The 20,383-nt window shown below is 44.6% G+C and overlaps 1 protein-coding gene across 5 annotated transcripts in view; it reads right to left on the bottom strand.

The window, feature by feature from the left end:
- Positions 1–94: 94 nt before the first annotated feature.
- Positions 95–20,383, bottom strand: part of MAP3K3 (mitogen-activated protein kinase kinase kinase 3) — a 62,056-nt gene continuing 41,767 nt past the window's right edge. For all 5 annotated transcript variants that reach the window (XM_075911503.1, XM_025185980.2, XM_025185981.2 and 2 more), the window contains 10 exons: positions 18,795–18,928; positions 17,919–17,992; positions 16,759–16,826; positions 16,384–16,476; positions 15,242–15,433; positions 13,260–13,408; positions 11,815–11,946; positions 9,635–9,764; positions 7,899–8,076; positions 95–5,057 (listed from right to left, as the gene is read on the bottom strand). In XM_075911503.1, coding sequence (XP_075767618.1) covers positions 4,829–5,057; positions 7,899–8,076; positions 9,635–9,764; positions 11,815–11,946; positions 13,260–13,408; positions 15,242–15,433; positions 16,384–16,476; positions 16,759–16,826; positions 17,919–17,992; positions 18,795–18,928 — 1,379 coding nt within the window. In that variant the 3' untranslated portion in view covers positions 95–4,828. The remainder of the gene's footprint in view (positions 5,058–7,898; positions 8,077–9,634; positions 9,765–11,814; positions 11,947–13,259; positions 13,409–15,241; positions 15,434–16,383; positions 16,477–16,758; positions 16,827–17,918; positions 17,993–18,794; positions 18,929–20,383) is intronic.

The raw sequence follows: 20,383 nt of genomic DNA, 5'->3' as shown, positions 1-20,383 counted from the left end.
TTCCGTGAAGCTCCACAGCTTCTCACTTTCATCAGCAGAAGCTGGTCCGATCTGATACTGGTCCCCCGGGCGTGTTCACATCAAAGCAGCCAGCTTTCATATAAATGATCATTTTATTGTAAATAAACGATACATTGGTCTGGCTTTGCACTGCAAGCCCCTGGTCAGAATACATAAATCAGATAAACTACTGGTTCAAGGTCTTCTGCACAACCCAGGTTAAGACCGTAACATCTCCCTGCTCCCCAGATGTGTAGTTATGGACTCCAGAGTCCCCTAAACTGCCTCTCAGGTACGTCTCCCTCCCAGTGGGGAAATTCAGACCTAGTATGCATGATCAGCTCCCAGCTGCACCTGGGATGGTCACAGGACTTCTGGCTGTTGGTGCCCAAATCCCAATGGCAGGCCTCTGGAAAAAAAAATCGAATCTTGATTCCCAATTGCAGGGAGTGCTTGGTGCTGTACACAGGTTTCAGTTCATATTCAGACACTCAAAACCCCTCCCACCCAGCAGCAACAGAGACTAAGCACCAAGCTACTGTATGGTGTGGGGCACCTTGTGGTCATATACCCGACAGCGGTTACACAGGGGGATATATGGTTCCTGAGGCAGCACAAGTTAGGCAAGCCTGCGGATACCTCAGAAAGAATGTACATCAGCAAAGTAGGTACCAATTTCCCCTAGGGCCCACTTTGTTTTGCAAAGTTAGGGAATGGGTTTTGTGATCTGCAGCCCTTTGGAATACCCCGCCCCCCACCAAGAACAGAAGCCAAACTGCTGCGATTTACAGTGACTGGGAGAGAAATCAGATCTGCTGGAGAGCAAGTGGATAACCTGGAATGCACAGAATCGTCACACCAAGACCAAAATGCCAAGTGTTTGTTTCCCCACAAGCTCAATGAAAATTAAATCCCCTCTAAACTGGATCCGTTCCAAGGCTAAGTGGATTGCACGGGACATAGCGGTGAGGCAATCTCCTTTCCAATGAGGATTTTGCAGATTCTTCACCTTAAATGAGTTGAGGCCTGAACTGTCCCAGGAGCAAGGGTTTACGACCGGGTAATCCCTCAGAGCTTCTAATTCTCTTCATTACTACAGGGCCTTTAGCCTGAGGATCCTAGAGCTCAGAACAAGCACTGAGTTTCCCTCCCTTGCTGGCCGGAGCAGCTGAAGATGTAAAATAAGATTTGGAATAGTCACCAGTACTTAATGTTAGGCAGACAAGCCCCCAAAATGGGTTCTATTGTCATTTACACAACACTGGCAAAGCCAAGAGATCTTGTAGTAGTGGGCAAATGCAACTGCTGCTCCCTTTAAGGCCCTTTCTACAGACAGGACTCAGTGCGAACGAGAGAGAAGCCTCATGGTTGCTTTAATTGGGACAGAATAAGCATTTTAGATTTTCAATTTGTATGAAGGGGGCGAGGGCCTGGCAGGCCCCGTGAGGAAGCAAAGGCGGCATTTGGACCGGCACTACTCGTTATAAACCATCAGCAAATACTCTGCAAAACCAGCTGCTTTTTCCTTTTTAAATTCATAAAGGTGTCAAATTTCCCCCCCCACCCCGTAACAGTCAAGTCGCTATATATAAAAATCACCAAATATGATTTTACGATATAAATAAAAGTATGAGGCAACAATGTTTACATGATGTAAAAAGAGCTAAAAAAGAGCGATATAAACTACATTCATAAAAGTGCATCTCCAAACATACAAGTAATGCTTTGGCTTGTACTTGTGCCAAGCAGGCGGCACTGGGTCAGGTACTGGAATACAAGAAGTTCAAGCTGGCTTTCCATGTTCTCAGACAGAAGGCTTCTGTCACTGTACAATCACTCCTCCAATAATAGAAACTGGAATACAAGTGTATACACAGAGTAGGCACATTTCAGTACTGGCAGGGAGTTCCAGGGCTCTGGATAAGGTCAGAGTGCCGGCAGGGTGAAGGACTTGGCACGTCAGTGCAGGATGCTATTTGCTCTGCTCCAGAACAGCGTTCCACGGATACGTATGAGGTAAAAGCTACCACAGATCCTGAGGTTTAGTTGCTTTGAAACGTTAAACCATTTACACCATCTCCTCAGCCCCCTATTGTGTTCTCCCAAAGAGAGGTGTGCTGGATAAGGAGTAAAGACCATGGAAGCAGGCCTTGTGAGAACAAACTAGGTAAAAATGGGCCAAATCAAGACAGAAATGTTGCACTGGTTCTCGTGGCTGCTGGATACCTGCAAGTTAAATTCTGAAGCAGGAAAAGGTGCTAATCTTTGGTATATTTTGAAAGTTAAGAGCTGGCTGCAAGTGATAAACCACGGGCTTGAATAATGCTGCCATTGGCAATGGAAGGACTATTCAGTTCTACTTCTATTGAGAACGAGTCCAGTTTTCCATTGTCCTGCACTTGATGTGGTCATTCACACCAGAGCAAAGAGTGTGTAAAATGCTCCCAAAGCAGAGTGGTAGCATCTAACTCCACTTTTCACTGGTGCAAATGATGACAATGCATAGTGAGGCCATATGTTGATAACAGGGATGCTGTCTGGAAAAATGTGGCTCAAAATCTAGGTTTTTGTAAGATCAACAGATGTGTGTCCATAGGAATTAAATAATTCCCAGAAAGATGCTCCCACCCTTGGATAGACATCTGTCAGGGATGGTGTAGACGGAGTTTGGTCCTGCCTTGAGGGCGGGGGGCTGGACTCGATGACCTCTTGAGGTCCCTTCCAGTCCTATTATTCTATGATTCTAAATACTGCATTCTTATGTTAGAGGCTGAGAGCCTGAAAGTGAAACGGATAATAATCACTAGCCCACTTTCACTGCTTATACATAGGGTCTTATTGAATTCACAGCTATGAAAAACACATCACAGATCATGAAATCTGGTTTCCCCCCTGTGAAATGTGGTCTTGCGGACTTTTACGCTATGCTATTCAGATTGCTTGTGACAAGACCAGTGTTTTTCAAACTGGGGGTCCTGACCTAAAAGAATTCTAGGACAGCCACAAAGTTATTTTAGGGGGCATGTCTCAGTATTGCCACCCTTACTTCTGTGCTGACTTCAGAGCTGGGTGGCAATATCATACCATGCTACCCATACGCCTGTGCTGCTGCTGGCAGTCTTTCTGCTTACAGAGCTGGGTTCCCAGCCAGCAGCTGCCACTCTCCAGCGCTGCCATCAGCAGCAGCACAGAAGTTTCGCAAAGCCCCCTACAATAACATTGTGACCACCCCTCAGTTCCTGTTTGGGTCAGAACTCCTACAAATACGACACTGACATTTCAGATTTAAATAGCTGAGATAATGACATTTACCATTTTTAAAATTGTGACCATGAAACTGACCAGAACGGACCCTCTCAGTCTGATCCCTGAAACCACTTTAGATTACGCCTTTACAGTTTTATTAACCCAAGGTCTTATTTATTCCTAGGTGAGGAGCCTGTTCAATAAAAAACATGACAACCTGCTTCAATAGTGCTTTTAAATTGGATCTTATTGCCTTCAGTCCTGTCACTAAGACCAGGTAGATTAGTAGTGTACCAATCATAATGCAGCATTTTGAGACTAGCAAGCCACAAGGGGCACAGATATCAGAAACTTGGTATGTATCCATGACTAGATACTATAGAGCAAGACTCATTTTTCCAGTTGCTTTCAGACAGGCAAAACAAATGCTCTTTACCTTTGCCTCACTGACTGACATGGCTCAATTAGAAAAGCTTCTCTAATATTTTTTAAAAGATCATGGAAACCTGAATTGAGTATTTCTGCACACACTGAAACATGCAGGGAAAGATCGCCTTTGGTTTCACCCTAGAAGACCCAGGAAACTAGTGTCCAGTAAACTCATTCCTATGCAGGAAAGGGCAATTTCTCCGCATATCTGTGTCAGTCTGGCCTAATGCAAATATGTAACCTTTCCCTGAAGTAAGTTCTCTGGCAGCATTGAAATCATCTTTGGTTAAAGGGATTGGTAAAAATAATGTATCACTTTGAAAAGACAGGTACGGCAGAAAGAAGAGTTTTGTTTGGAACTAGCAGTCTTAGGGTTGTACAATGAGGATACCATGTCTTGATGCTAGGATAAGTTTGGCCTTGGGAATCAAGTATGGACTCCCTAACCTCACTGGGAGAGCCTTCTAGCCTAGGCCCTATAGAGCATATGTTCTGCTGGAACCTCCTTTCTGATTATCTTGACAGTTGGATAGCAAAGCAACCCCCCCCACCCCTGGTTTCACTATAAAATAATACTATTCACATATTTTTGAATCAATATTTTCTGAACACCTTCAGATGCTGAATACTTAAGAAGAAAAATATATAATTATATATAGAGCGTGTGCTCAATGACACATGGCTTTGCTGGATTCTTGTACTGCAGAAACCTGGCAGCCCTAGCAGTCTGGAAAGGAGTGCAATCCCCACTGTAAAGCCCCTGTGGAGGGCGGGTTTGGACGGCTGTCGTAGGTTTCTACTCTGAACATAGCTCCTCCAGTTCCCACTTTGGTCCAGATTGCTGTTGCCTATTTACATTCAACAAGAAGCTTCCTATGTCCCTCTGCTTGTGCCTGCAGAAAACATGCAGCCAGCTGCAACCTCACCACAAGATAACAAGGCCAAAATGCAGCTCGGTGCTGCGCAGCCATTGGTGGAATGAGCATCAGTCCTGCAGAACAGAACAGACCCCAGGTTCCTCAGCATCACGTGCCCAGAGGGCTACGACAGCTGAGACAGCATTCTGAAGAGGCAGCTCCGCAATGGTCACTTGCATGGTTTCGCCAGACAGGGGCGCTGAAAGCCCTGCGGGATGGCTGGCAGAGGAGGTAATTCAGTACAGGAGCTGTGCAAAGTGATGTCTGAGCAGCTCTTCGGCTGAAGGTCTCTGCCTGGCTTCCACAAAGATTCTCTTTAGAAAGTCCCGGCAATGTTCCGATATGTGAGAAGGGAGCTGGGGATTGGTTGGCTGTGTGGCAATTTTGAAAATGGCTGCCATGGCTTCATATTCTGCCCAGGGGGGTTTCTCAGTCAGCATCTCCACGACAGTGCAGCCGAGGCTCCTGGAGAAGCAGACAGAAAAAAAAAATGAGATGGGGCTTCATACAACAACGCTTCACATTCACAGAGGAATTGCTAGCAGCTAGGGGCCAGGTACTGCTCTGCTCTGCTCTGAAAAGGGATGATAAAAACGGCCTCATACACAGATCTACTCCCTGCATGGATTCCAAGCCAGACCTGCTGACAAGTGATGTCGCTACTTTTTCGTACTGTGCTAGGTGTCGGCAGCTCTGGGAGAGCGAGCTGGGTTCTACTGTGGCTCACACATCTCCAACAATTTTTTAAGTTACACCTGTAGAAGCCTATGACTTCAAACTCTGTCCTCAGTTAACACCTGTGCTACACATTGAAGGCAACAGGTCCACACAGATCCCACTGAAAGCATCATTTGACCTTCTGAATTGGCATCACAGGTGCTTGTGCACGACAGGCTAACACCCAGCCAAACTCACACATCCCAGGGGCAGGTTTGCAGGGCTTCAAGACAGAATAAGACCTCTGTACCCCTACAAGCAGTAAGTCAAACATGTGGAATCACACAGGGCCATTTTGAAAAAAAAAATCACTCTTCAGAGTTGGAAGACATTAGGGCTATGCTACACTGAGTGTTGCCGAACGAGGCAATGCAAATGAAACGCGGATTAGCATTTTCAGCAGATTTTTGCGCAAAAACGGACCGAAAGAGATTATGCAAATGAAGCGCGAAGAAATGCTAATCCGTGCTTTATTTGCATTGCCTCTTTCAGCTAAACTCGTAGTGTAGACAAAGCCTAGGAGCCTTGCTGTCTGTGTGTGGAAGGAAAGCTCATTATCCCCCTCTTACAGAGCAGAGCACCAGACTTGGCAGGGATTCGAAGCCCATGTAGCTGTGGTATCTCATGTGCCTATGCATAATGGCAGTGAATTTTGCTCAAGAAGAATGAAGTGACCAGCCCAAGGCCAAGAGGGAATCACTCACAGCCGAGAAGTTCCTGGCTCTCCAATCACACTTCCCGCTTCCCTATTAAATAGGGGGAAAAGTCCTATCCACCTTTAAGTTAAACTCTCTGATCTGCTTTGCGAAGAATAAGACGTTTCATCAAAGGCAGATTCCCAGCAATCGCTAAAGCAGGGTAGGAAAGGAATTAAATCTGATGCATTCTCAAGTACCAGTTGTTTGACGGGGTTTAAACCCAGCAAAAACGTTTAATACTGGTTTCCCCGCAGTTTAAAATTTAGTAAGAGAACAGAAAATGCAAACCATGTGTGCTGATGTGCTGGGCTTTGCTCAAGACCAAGCAGGGATATTTTACTATTTAGACTGATTTATACCATTTAAGCAGATCCAGTTTCTTTAACATATTCAGCAAACAGCAGGAATGTTTTTTATGTCAAGTTTTTCCAGAAATAACAAATAACTCACATATTTTGCTATAAAAAAAACTGGAGAGGTCGGCAACGGAGACTGAGCGCCAGATTGGTTACAATTCTGTCTCTCTCCCATACACATCTACTCTGAGACTAACATGGGATTGGAAAATTCTGACCTCAGAATAAGCATCAGGATTGTAAAACCTGGAGGTCAGCCAACAGCAGTGCTGCTCTGATGGGAATGGACCAGTGTCAGCACCAAGAGGAAATTTACAACTGCATCAATCCTGGGGGAAGCACACAAGCTCCATTCTTTCCCAGAGCTTCCTAGTTGGGAGAGACCACTGTATAATGGGCAAAATTATCAGTTACAATTCTGTTAAGTAGTTGTAGGAAAAATAATCCAGTCCTCATTTATTTCAGGAGACATAAGCATTGCTTTTAAGGGTAACTCTTATTAAAGCTACAAAACTTAACTATGGCGCTGGCCAGCCCACTGTCTCTAAAAACTAATACTTCAGGGATTTGGGACTGTTAATTCCTCTATTGCGTGAGTACAGTTTCCTGACTTGTGCTAATCAGAATGTATATCATTTCCATATGCCTGTCTGCCAATTCACCTCAATCCCAACCTACAGCTCCCCTACTTTCCTAGTCCAACGCATTCCTACCCCACGGTTCTGTATACACCAGTATGCATATTTATGGCACTGTAGACCAGCTAAAGTCAGGACTGTATCCCAATTGGCTTTCTGTCTAACTTAGGGTGTGTCTAGACTACAGGGTTTTGTCGACAAAAGTGGACTTTTGTCGACAAAACTAAACCTGCGTCTACACTACCACGGAGTTCTGTCGACATAACGTCGACAGAACTCAGCAATTTTGTTGACGCTGGTAAACCTCATTTTATGAGGAATAACGCCTTCTGTTGACAGAGTTCTGTCGACAGAAGGCGTTATTGCATGTAAACTGTCCTTTGCGTCTACACTGCCATGTCGACAAAGCAGCTTGCTTTGTCAACAGAACTGGATGTAGTCTAGATGCTCTTTGTCGACAGAAGCTTTGTCGACAGTATCTGTCGACAAAACTTCTGTCGACAAAAGCGTGTAGTCTAGATGTACCCTAAGATATGACACAATTAATGGATATGTGAAGGATGGAAATACAACAACAGGAGAGAGTGTGTCTTGGAAAAACATCTCCGTAGCTTCTTCCCTCCTGCCTCCATGCAGTGATGCAATAGTTGGGGACCACAGCTTTGAGGAATGGATTTCTGAAGATGAGATTGCACAACAGTCCAAAAGCTCCAGGTCTCACACTATCAGCTAGCCCATATTGCGTCAAATTCATTTTCATGTCTGATCCAGGCTAAATCTGAATCCAATTCTATAGAGGCAGGGCCGATTCATTAACAACTGACCGCACCACCTTCGTCTCAAGGAAAGCTGTAAATCTTTGCATGGAATATTGATAAAGCTTGAGCAACTTCTCACCAAACATCTGCTTTCCTTCCATAACCTTCTCCACTGATCACCTCTGGGCTCATCCAGTACGGCGTGCCGGTGACAGAGCGGATACCGGTTCCAGACATGCAGATGGTCTGCAGCCGCTTGCTGGCCCCAAAGTCTCCAAGCTTCACATTCCCAGCAGAGTCACGGAGAATATTGGCTCCTGGAAGGAAACGAATTCAGGCAGCTGATGTACAGTCCTGCTGCTGGATTTCCAAGCTGTACATCTCACCCATATGTGCCTGGGACCATGATAGGATCTTCCCCAATTAAGCCTCTGGTGGCCTGACAGGCCACCATCTTTGATCTACAGGCTGCAAACAAGCCTTGTGCCAACAGCTGCCACGTTAGGGAAAAACACAAGGAAGTGAAGGGGTGTGTGTGTTGCGGCCAGGGGGTGGGGTGGGGGGAGGGGAAGAGGGAGAGCGCTGAGTCAGTGTTCTCATTGTTGTGGTGTCTGCTAACAGGTCAGGCAGCCTATAAAGGGCCCCTCTAGTCAATGGCTGAGACTGTACATAGCTCTGCAGAAAGGGGCCGTTTCGTGTATATTCTGCTTGCCAGAAAGCAAAGATTAGCAGATGGAACTAATTAGATGACTTTGAACTCATGCAATGAACAAGTTAGCCCATGTTATCTGCTTAGAGGTCCTGTTTACTCTGGCCAAAGGGAACTGGCAGATGGGGGCTTGCTGTACAGAGCTATGCTAGAGCCTAAGCTGAGGCCTTTTTCATTCACAGTGGAATCACTGCTGCTTCGTATACCTGCTCTGCCCCATTTCGAGTGCCCTCTGTTGGGCAGTCTTAGGTTTGCAGGGCCCTATGCAGAGTATGACAGGGATCCAGCCACTTCCTTGGAGACAAGTGTGTAAATGTGGCATTGAGAATGGGGGTGAACAACCTGCTAGAGAAGATCAGTGCTCATGTGAATAGCATGAAGGTGAACATACAAGACCCAGTAGAAAGAGGCTGTTTTAGTACCAATGACTCACACATTTTTATCAGTCTGGTAAAGATGTGATGTGGACTTACAGGCTTGGACAGGAAATTTCACCCTCATCAGAATACTCGTCGTCCTCCACTGGATAACCAAACTGTGTGACAACTACTGTTAACCCTAAGGAGACTGGCTGGCTCCTAACAGGATAATACTGGGAACTGGCGGCTTAAAGGTTTTGTGGGTCACATAAGACAGTAGTGCCCAAGGTCAGAGAAGATTTTCCGCATAGGGGAAGTAAGATACGTAGAACAGCAGCTTCAAGCAATACCTGCATGGTATTCTTGAGCCATCCTGCCTGTCCAATGAAAAGATACCAATTTGACCAGGCACAGACTAATCTAAAAGGGAACCAAAAAAGAAGCAAAACAGGTGACGGCAGATAGGAGGCAAGTGGGAGTGAGAATCAGCCAGGGACAAAGCCTCATTTTGTTGCGATGTGGGAGAAAGATCAGCAGTTGCAGTTGAGATATTTTAAAGACTAGAGCGCCCCGCAAAATCATCATTACAACCACCAACCCTCAGCTCCTCCATATACTGCTGTCCTCTTTCTCAGATAAAGGTTCCTATGCTCAATGTTCTGGGCCCTCAGAAAGCCATCATAAAGGAGACATCACCCAGACAACTAAAGCTCAAACAAACCCCAAACCATGACTTGCAGTCTCTTATATAAACACTCAGCCCCCCCATCTTCACATCCGTGCCCAAGACTGGCCTGGTGCTCTCACCCTTTATGTCCCTGTGCACAATCATGTTGCTGTGAAGATAGGAGACTCCCTCAAGAATCTGGCGAGTGTACTTTCGTGTCACGTTTTCTGTCAGTGCACCATAGGCCTTCAGCTGGTCTTTCACGGAACCCTATACCAAAAAGCAAACAGGAAAGATTTGCTCAGAAATAATCCACAAGAACAACAGAATCTACTTATTACCCAAGAGTTTGTGCTTACCATATGGTCAGCTCTTCTGAGGTGCAAACTAGCTGAAAACAAATTCTTTTCTACCAAGGAAAAAAAAGCTATTCTAAGCTCCTTGACCCCTGTGGTAGAGGGACTAGATTGCCTTGACTTCTCCTTGGCAGCAGCCAGAAATAATGATCCTGTGGTAGGATGGAGTATAAAACAAGATTTTAATCCCTTTGCGGAGACCCACTATCTGAGGTCTGTTTGGATACTACCAACATCACTGCAGGACTACCAGCTAAAGTTTTTTGCCAACAGGATGTGAAATTAAAATTTTAAAAAGCTAACTACAGTAACTACACTAAACTTTGGCACAAGAGAGACTCCAATAACTAAGAGGAGACAGGAATTGATAAATAGGGCTTCGTATCTGTTACGGAGGTCGCGAATTCCATGACTTTGTGAATTCTGAATTCTGCAACGGCCAATGTGGTTGACCCCAGATGCTCAGGTAACCCCCAGCCAGCCACTGCTGGAGTGGCCCTATGACCAGCTGTGGTAGTCCTTGGCAGCTGGCTCCAGGGACCACTGAAGCTACGGCTGCCCCTACGGGCTGCTGGAGCAGCTGCTACTCAGCGGCTCCTGGCAACGATCTTGGGGTAGCCTGTGGCAGCTGGCGCCTCTGGTCCCAGAACCCTGCCAGCAGTGGCCTCCCCATGAAGATTTAGTCACGAGTATTTTTGCAGTAAAAATCATGGATGGGTGATGGGCCTGTGAATTTATGTTTATTGCCCGTGACCCATCCATGACTTTTACTAAAAATACCTGTTACTAAATCGCAGCCTTAGTGATAAGGAATGGAGTGGAGGTTGGTGTAACTTAACCCTTTATGTCTTGGGAGGGGGAGTGTGAACATGCAGAGCACATACATGACCCCAACAGAAAATGCTGGTAAAGAAATTCCAATCCCCTGCACATGGGGCACACCAAGAATGGCATCCAGCCATGCAAGGGACTTAGGGAATTCCAGTTTCTCAAAATTATCCCACAGGTAAATATCATGGCAGATCACACTGGGCCAAGTTTCAACTGCCCTGATCGGATTATTTCCCAGATCTTCCAAAACAATGTCCTTTAAGCACCACATAATATGCACGTTTGCCTCAGATGTCAGTGGCTAGAAGCTATTGTTCCAACACTGAAACTATAGAGCCATCCCATGTCTTTGCATACTTCTGACCCGTGAATTTGTATGTATTCTCAAGGCACCTACAACACGGTAAGCACTGTCCAGACACACAGGAAGAAACAGTCTCTGCCCTAAAGGGCTTCCAATCAGATGCAGTGAGAGGGCAGGGAAAGGTTTAAAAATACAGTATCACATGTTTTAGTTATATAATAAATCCTTGATTCACTCCAACTGTTTATTGCTCATCTGATTGCTTGAGGGCTTTGTCAGAAGAGGCAGGCATAGCCTCAGAGAAGAGTGTTCCGTGCACAGAGTCCAGGAAGACATGTGTGGGACAAGGACAAGTGGGTGGTTGAGAATGGGATACCTCCATAATAAAAAAGGAGACGTGGGGGGAGGGGAAGGACGGTAGTGCTCTGACAGGCTGTCAAGGTTGAAATGTTCAGAATTAGAGGGTGGTTTGGTCAGAGTAAACCAACAGGGACGGCGTTTCTAACTCAAACGTTGCTTGCTCACTTAGGGTGTGTCTACATACCAGGCTTAACTCAAAATATACCACGCAAATTGAGCTACGTAGCTTATTTTGAAATAGCTTTTATTTCGAAAGTGGGAGTGTCTACACAGCACTTATTTCTACATAGAGCACTCTTCCCCCGGCTTCCCTTACTCCTCGTACAATGAGGGTTGCAGGAGTTGGAGTAAGAAGTCCTCCAGCTTGACCGTATTTTGATATTTTGAAATAACTGCCTGCTGTATAGAAGCACACTAAGTTATTTTGAACTAATGTTGCTGTGTAGGTGTACCTTTACTGTAGACTTACCCCAGGCATATACTCCATGAAAATGGTCAAGGTCTTCTCTGCTCGGTCCCGCAGGCAGCCATAGTACTGAACAATGCGCTCATGTTGGAGATTCTTCAGCAGCTGGATCTCACACTCCAGAGCGCTCACCTCCTACAGATGTTGAGAGCAGTTTAGGTATAATGCACAAGGAGAACCTTATTTCAACAACCCTTGCCCATGATACAACCAGGATGGCACTAATGTGACCCCTTGTGCCTGTGGGCTTAGTTTAAAGCTGTCCTCTGGATGGCATTAATTAACGCAGACTCAGGGAGAAGCTAATGTCTTAATGCATGGCTTTGGCCAAGTCATTAAAAAAGATTAATTATTTTACCCTTCCCTCCCATACTGGAGGGCTGTTTTTTGTTTAACAGTGACTGAATATAAAACCCTGCAGATGTGCTAGGAATGAGCATGGGTATCCCTCAGCCCTTTAGATACCAAGGTATTTCTTAGACACCCTAATCACTGGTACCCTGTCTCGATTTATGCTCAGGAGTATTATTCAAATTCAAGCAGAAGAGGAGATGCAGATGTTGTAGAATCTAAAGCATCTGCACACACACAAATGATGGTTCTTTCCTTCATCCAACTGCCACAGGGTTTCACAATGCAATGCAGGAGGGCTACCCAACAATTTCAGGCTGAATCAAGAGATCCTGATTGTCAGGTCCTCCCTTAAACTGGAACCCATTGCTCAAAGCAATCAAACCTTCATGGATCAGTTCTCCAGCCTCAGTGAACTCACTAGATGTTGGGAAGGTGGCATGTTAAATTGGCAGAGTCACCCAATGGCACTGAACACTAGAGTCATGGTGCAGGCAGCAGCAAGTTACTCTATAATTCTTGCAAGGCCATGCACCCCATGTCCCCATGCTCCCATTTCAACAGCAGTGTCAGTTAAAATTGGGAAGACAGACAGACAAGTTTTCAGCATGGAAATACAGTTTTCCTTTTAGCTAAGAAGTTACATACCCAAGTTCAATTTAGAGATCAATAAATCTTTAGATGCTTCCTGAAATGGACACCAGACTAGGTCAGTAAACCAATCCAAGATTTACCACTTTACCCTTGGTAAAGGGGCTTAGCAAACACAAAATTGTATGTCAACCCCCCAAATGTCTCAATGTTGTTTTTCACATGCACTTTTGCCCAACAAGGCTAATGGTAGCAGCTTAGCACCCACAATAACTTGGCAACCAGCCACAAGGGGATGGAGGGCCAAAAGTAGAGTAAAGAAATAGATTTCAATTTCAAGCATAAGCTAGATAAACACTACCGTAAGAGCAATTTTTAAATGACTCCTTGCAGCCTGGATCCTAGCAAAGGCAGAAGACATTAGCTTTCAGAGAGACAGGCACATTACAAAACTCTCCAAGTCTGCAGAGTTAGGTTTGGCAGCACTGAGGCGTTCTTTCAAATACCTTGCTTGTTTCAGGACTGTCTGGGTCAAACTGGACCTGCTTAGCAGCAAGCTCTCTGCCAGTGTCCACATCGTAGCACAAGTACACACGACCAAAGGCACCCTGCCCCAGAAGTTTCCCTCGTCGCCAGTTTATTGGGGCACTCGGAGCTACAAACACAACAAAGTTTGCCCTTTTATAGTGTTATTTGAGGATCACAAGTTGCTTAAACACCAGACCCTATTACGAAGCAATTTCAATACCCATTTTACAGTGCGTCAGTGGCAGAATCTTGAAGAGAATTCAAAAATCCAACTTGCACTCCTGGATCCGTTCTAATCACTGAATCACATTTGTGCGACAATGAACACACGGAACCCAATTACAATGAAATACTATTGTGCAGTTCCACTTGGAGCATATGTCACAAATTGTTTCACTGAACTTAGTGATGCTTCACCCCACCATCGACGTTCCACGGAGATAAATCCACTGGAATACAGCAATTGTTTCTGGCCAGGTAAGTGATCTATTGGTTTGGAACACAGCACTTCCTCCTCCCAGCATCTGCTCAGTAGAAGTTGCCATTACCTCAGGGGGAGGGAGGTGAATATCAAACCCATAATCTCCTAGTATCTTGCTAAGATCGCTTCTTTCCCGCTGCAAATGGCAGTAAGGACAAGATGTTTTGACACCATTTCCAGGGGTCCTTATCAAAATTCTGGCTAGAAGAGTGTTTTGTGAGGGAACAAAACCGCTGGGGGTAGATTCTGATAATTTAGCTCAGTTTTCTACTGAACTACATATTTTGCAGCCATTTACGCCAGCACAGAGCAAGAAACAGGAACTCTAAATCAGATAGTCAGTGTTTTACCTCCACTTTGCATCCAATTACAGTACAAAGAAGCATCTAAGAAAAGCACCTTCACTATAAAAAAACAAAACAGCCAGAATGCAGCCAGCTGGACAATTTGAAGATGCAAAGAGGCATAAAGAATTAGCGTTGCTATATGGAGTCAATATTTTAAGGAGATACATTTGATCTAGTTAATTTGTTTTAAACAGTTTACTGACTCAAATTTAGGGGGTTAACTTTCAAAGCCGCTGCACAAGGTCCTTGATGCTCATTACATTCTAACATTTTCTGCTTCTGTATCTATTATTTTTTTATGAGGGAAGAATGTGGATATCTGTATTCTTTACCAACTGAAACATTCCCCAAAAAGTCAAGGGTTCCATTAACATGGAAATAAATCTTACTACCAAGAATCACAAAACCAAAAATAATTCTTAATAACGAGCTGTACTTGTCAACCCTTATTCAACACAACAAAACCAAGACAGAAAAACAGCTCTTTAAAACCCTAGTCATCAACTGGATTCAGCTGTTTACCTTGTGGCACAGTTGTCAATGCTATTTAATAGGAAAGAAAATTATTGTAGCATGAGCTTGCAGCAAACAGACCACTGCTGGTATGGATCATGGAGAGGGACACAGCACTGGGTATTTTAGGGACTGCTGTCAAAGTATTTTTAAATCCAAATATTCTTATTTAGTGACACTGGAGCTATTTCAGGCATAGTCAGCCACTGACATTTCTCTTACACCATCGGATCATAATGTACTAAAAAAGGATTTGCTGAATAGTATGATCAGAACACTGAGAAGCCTGATATTCTAAGACTGGAAATGCTTTCCTAGCACGATACAAACTAGCTTTCCCCACCACAGGTGGGAGCTAAAGGCAATCCAGCAGGAGGAGCACCAAGTTTTCAGACAATTATTTTCTAAGCATCAGGACCAGTCTACCAGAGGAACCAGAGTAGACAGCTATGTTCACATTCAACCCTGAGGCTGCATGGTTCTGGAGCAGTGTGTCCTAATGAGGCTCTTGGACAGATGGACACCAGCTCCACTGAATTAGGAGTCTTCTCCCCTCATCCACGATACCTCCCCTCAGTACCCATTGTCCCAGATAGGTGCAAAGCAGCCAAACACTTACATTTGGTTGGGATGTTCCTTTCCTGCACAGTAAGAGCATTCTCACTGTCAGCACTCCGCAGGCGTCCGCGGGGGTCCAGGTACTGCACTGCTAGGCCCAGATTCTCCCCATTGGTGCTCAGGGAGCGGCTTGATGGCACTAGCGTGAATAGATTCCCTTGGTGCCGTCGTATCCGGGGAAATGTCCTCCGGCCTAAAGATATTAACAATGGGGAAGAGGGAGAGAGGAGAAAAAGTTAAGTGTTGCCAAATAACCTAGGCACAAACAGGAAAGTACGGTCAGAGCCTAAATCCCAGGAAAAGGGGAAACCAGATGTGAAATCCACCACAGTACAAGTCACACATGGAAACAGACATTTGGAGAGTACGCTAGCTGAGCATTGGACAATTTAGCTGAGATCTTCTGCAGCATCACCAAGCTCCAAACAGGAACTTACTCTTAAAGTGAAGACTGAGGAGCCCTAGTGGGGAAACTGCTACACAAGCTCCTAGGCTTGCTAATGGTCACATAGGCTGCAGTAAGAGGATTGAAAGTCTGGCTTGCCAGATAACTCCCCAGGGCTTACAAACATAACAAAACAAGGGGGAGTTCGATAGGGTTTGCAGGCTAAGACTCACTTAATCTCTAAAATTACCCAAGCAGCCAGCAGGTCATCTAACAGAATTATTCCTTTAAATCCATTAGTGTCTTAGGAAAATGAAGCTTTAAAGACTCTTCAAAGAAAGCTCACTGAGCAGGACAAGGTCTAACTGGTGCCAAAGATCCACACCGGGTAAAGATATACAGTGGATTCCCAAGGTAGAAGCCTCTTTGGCCACAGTCTGGAGCCTGGAACCTAAAGTGCTAATTCATTATCCCAGGAAGGCACTGTTCAGCAGGGATGCCCTCAGAGGGAGCAAAGGATGGTAAACCCGCAATAAGAGGGGAACCTGGTCCACACATGTCAGCATTCATCTTGAGTTACCGCCATCATGCAAGGCGCGACGTGTGCACAAGGAAGCTGTGTGTAGTGTCTCTCTCCAAGTAGAGGAGTTACATTTGTGCCCTAGTTGCTTTCCTACCCACCTAAAGATGCTTTTCACTTATGGAGCTGCTGCCTCCTTCAACTCCAATTTCAACCCAAAAGGTTGAAACATACTCACCGTCGCTGTAATCTTTGTGTTGCATGGAGACATGGTAGCGCCGAGGGTATGTCCCCCCTTTCCCTGCTTTGTCATAGATTTGATTCTCACGATCTGAGAACAAGAAGGAGCCGAGAGTGAGACTCCTTATGCAATGTACACAAGTTCTTATAGCAGCACATTCTACCACCAGCAGACTTAACAAGAAAAGGCAGTAAATGCATAGCTAGATTTAAGTTCTCTAGATGTACCCAATAAATAAGGGGGATAGTCACCAAAAACAACAGAAAATAAGGAGTGAGTCTCTAGTGTAGCTAATGTGTTTGTGCAGGTATTAAAGTGAAAACCGGTATTAATATCTACAACAGATGCTTTTTATACTGGATGCTGACATACCTGAGAATTCCTGTCGGTTGTCGGGGAAACTTTGCGCTCTGGACATCCGTGATTTCCGAAAAGAAGGGCTATTTAAAGAAGAGCACAAGCCATTTCAGACAGATAGCAGTGGCCAGTGCAAGGAATGCAAAGGAAGTTAATTCAGCTCCAAATGGGTAAGTGCAATTCTCAAACCTCTGGGCCCATAAGCAACAGAAAGACAAGATACTACAGAGCAATATGATTGATGCTGGAGTGATTTATTCTGTACATATGTGATGTGAAAATTAAGACCAGGCTTAACCCAAGTTAGCCAGGTTTAATCTTCCAACATGTGCCATCACTTCTGAGGGTCCAGCTTTTGCGCCTAGACAGTTCTCCTACTTGTGCAGGTCAACATACACTTCTCTCTATATAACTTAAAGCAGCCACCTTGCCAAGGAACATAGTGAACAGCATATTTTGAGTCTCCCTCTTACTCTTCCCCAACATGTGGAATTCTTGGACTACGCTGAAGAATAGCATCTTCATTGACAGCAATTGCAGAAACCTTTTTCAAAGTCTTCCAAGAGGTTAAGGAAGGTGGTTACACAAACCTCGGCCATAAAACCAAGCTTCTCACACCCATCTCTCTTACGCAGCTGGAGTGAGGCTGACCCACCTTTCAGATTCCCTAGGAAGATTTCTTATTTAGTCTTCCTAGATCCTGGTGACCCTCCCCCACCATCCCAGGAGCAGCCATGCCCCTCTATTGCCAGCACGGTTAGGATTAGAGAGGGGAAGGGAGAGAAATCCCTCAATTCCCTTTGAAATAAAGGATACAATTTATAAATTAAGGGTCTAATGTAATGACATGCCCCATATCATCACTATTTGAGTGTGTATTTTTTGAAAGTAGCGTCTTGTCAGATTTCAATGTCATGTAGTCAATGTTCTGACAGTCCAGATCCCACACAATCTGCATGCTTTGAAAGGTGGTATTTTAAACAAACTACTTAAGTCCCACTTGATTGGTTTAGGATTTTGCCAGAAAACAGAACCACCTTAAGATATAGTTAAATCTCTAGAGAGAGTATTGGGAATTATGCAGAAATATGATCTTCTTATCTCCAAGTAAAAATAAATTGATCTTTACACAATCTCATCACAATCTGATCAGGAAAGCTCTTATCAGTCTGTACCTGTCTGCCGATCTATCCAAGGACTGACAGCTTCCTGATATGGAATTTTCAGCACTGCTTAGAGGATCCAACATCTGTAAAACAAGGTAATAAACTGCAAATAGGAAACTGAGTTGATGTTCCCACAGTAAGATGCTGCATAGAAGGATGCAGACAGTCACCGTTGCTTATCCAGAGTGAGTGACTGGGGCAAATCCAGAAGGGGAAGGGAACTATTTACAAATTACACCCGTTAGGGGCTGGTTAGAATTATGGTTGCACCAGTTTGGAGCCACTGTGTTATTTTAGATAATGGAGTGTCCTGACATGCACAATATGGTTAAAGTCCTACAGCCTGTGTTTGCATATTTGAGGAAGGAAAAGTGCATCATACTGGAAGCCAGTAGCTTCCACAGAATATAGGGGTGTCCCACTCCCCAGCTTTGCCAATGTAAAGTGCCACTGCAAGTTCATATCCGAGTGCTCCATTTGACTCCAGCAGCAGCAGCAGAGATTCCGTTCCCTAACTGACCTCTCTAGTTACAAGAGGCACTGTGGTCCTACTACCTGATGTGTTTGAGCATCTGCTCAAAGGAGTAAAAGATGATAGAACCAGGGGATGGTGACCCAGAGTATCTGTGTCAAGCATGCACAGAAAAGAGCTCACTGATAGTGACGAACCTGACCAGTTCATGCATAGCGATTGCTGTTGGCAGTGCAGCAGAGGGTTTCTAGGGCTGCTCAGGAGAGGTACATAAACAACATTTATAGATGCATAGTTGAACGGAAGCAAGCAAGCAGTGGTTGTTTGCTGTGACTATTCTAGGACAAAGGCAGGCGCAAGAAAGTGCCAGCAATGTGGGATTTATTCCCCATTCTCCACACGTTTATACTCACACACTGTTCATTGGTCTCTGGGATAAACTCGCCCTCGCTGTTTATGCTGGTGTAAGAACCCTGGCGAGCAATTCGCTGTTGCCTCTCTGGAACATACCCAGGGGGAGGTGAGCTTCGGCCTGTGTTCTGAGAACCTGGTTCACAGATACAGAGGAAGGTTTATTATCCAGATGCTTGCTGAGAGATTGTGTGCACATAAATAAAGATAAACAAGGAAGCCAAGAACAGGAAGTCAAGAATTCTGGACCATTCCCGGTGGGGAGAGCAATTCTGGAGCTAATGTAACGGATGCACAGAGACTGAACTCAGAGGTGCTACATGGCTGCAGTGCTAACAAATTAATCATTCAACAGAAAGACTGCTATTTAAAAACCACGGCAGGGTCACTTGTGAGGCTCCAGATTCCCAACAAAGCACAGCTATCAATCCTGTCCTCCTCTTCTTGAGACAGACTACTTGAGACTAGGTGCAGCTTCTAATCTCAGTGCTTGCTGGAGAGTACAGAGCATTCGAAGGCAGAGAGTCTCCTTGCTACCCTGAACAAGTAATGGAAGCATTATCCCTTGCTTCCTGACCAGCTCCTGCCTATGCAAAAACATTCCTGTCAGGACCCTTATTAATTACTACATGCAAAATAGAGCACCATTTCATTTGAGTAATGGCATCATGCAGGCCTACTAGCATCACACGTGCTAAATATTAAAACATTTAGTGTTTCATTAAATACACTTTCTGGGAGACCTGCAGCAATGTTGGGTTGCATTAGTAAGCCCATCCAGCAATCTCCTCCCTGCCATGTGAGATTGGTACTGTATAAATAGCTTGAAGACTGCACTGCAAAGATTAACAGTTTAGTCTTAACCAACCTGAACAGGTCAATGACTACAGGCCAGGAGAACAATTTCTATGGAAAAATTAAGAGCATGCCACATTTTACCTGAACATTAAGACATTGTGGTACTTACTGTAAGAGGTTTCTGGTCAAACAGATGTTTGATTAGAATGTATGTGTGTGCAGTGTGCATTGCCTACTGAGGATAGCTTAAGCTCTAGTATTCTTCTTTCTGAGCATCTCAGTATTTCATTGAGGATACAGATTAACTTCAGAGGGGGGAAAACATGCAAAACTAGGGTAAGAACCTGATTACCAGAAAGGCTAGGCTAAGTACTTACAGCTCCCCTTTGACTCAAGGTGTAAGTGCTCAGGACCTTTAGAAGAAAATATCAAGACCAAGGTGACTTAACTAAGGTGACAAAGTCAGCAGCAGAACTGGGAAGATAAGACTCCTAGACTTGTGCTCTTATATGGTGCTGTCTTTAACCTATGCAATATGCCCAGCTGCTACAACAGCACATAACTGGCAAATGCATTCCTAATGACATTATTTCATACTACTATTACTACTCTGTTTCTCTAGTTTATTACACTTGCGATAGTAAACTGAAATTAAAGTGAGTTTTCTTTGGACAGCTCTGGAATGGAAAATTTATGCCTTGGGATAACTTGGAATGTATTGGGTGTCTGAGTATGTGCTACAATTTACATCTGTTTTTTTAAAAACAATTACTGCCTTATTTTCCAAACAAAT

Source organism: Pelodiscus sinensis, chromosome 29 (genome assembly GCF_049634645.1).
Source record: "Pelodiscus sinensis isolate JC-2024 chromosome 29, ASM4963464v1, whole genome shotgun sequence".
NCBI lineage: Eukaryota > Metazoa > Chordata > Testudines > Trionychidae > Pelodiscus > Pelodiscus sinensis.
The sequence above is the reverse complement of the archived record's forward strand: the minus strand, read 5'-3'. Positions and strand labels throughout refer to the sequence as shown.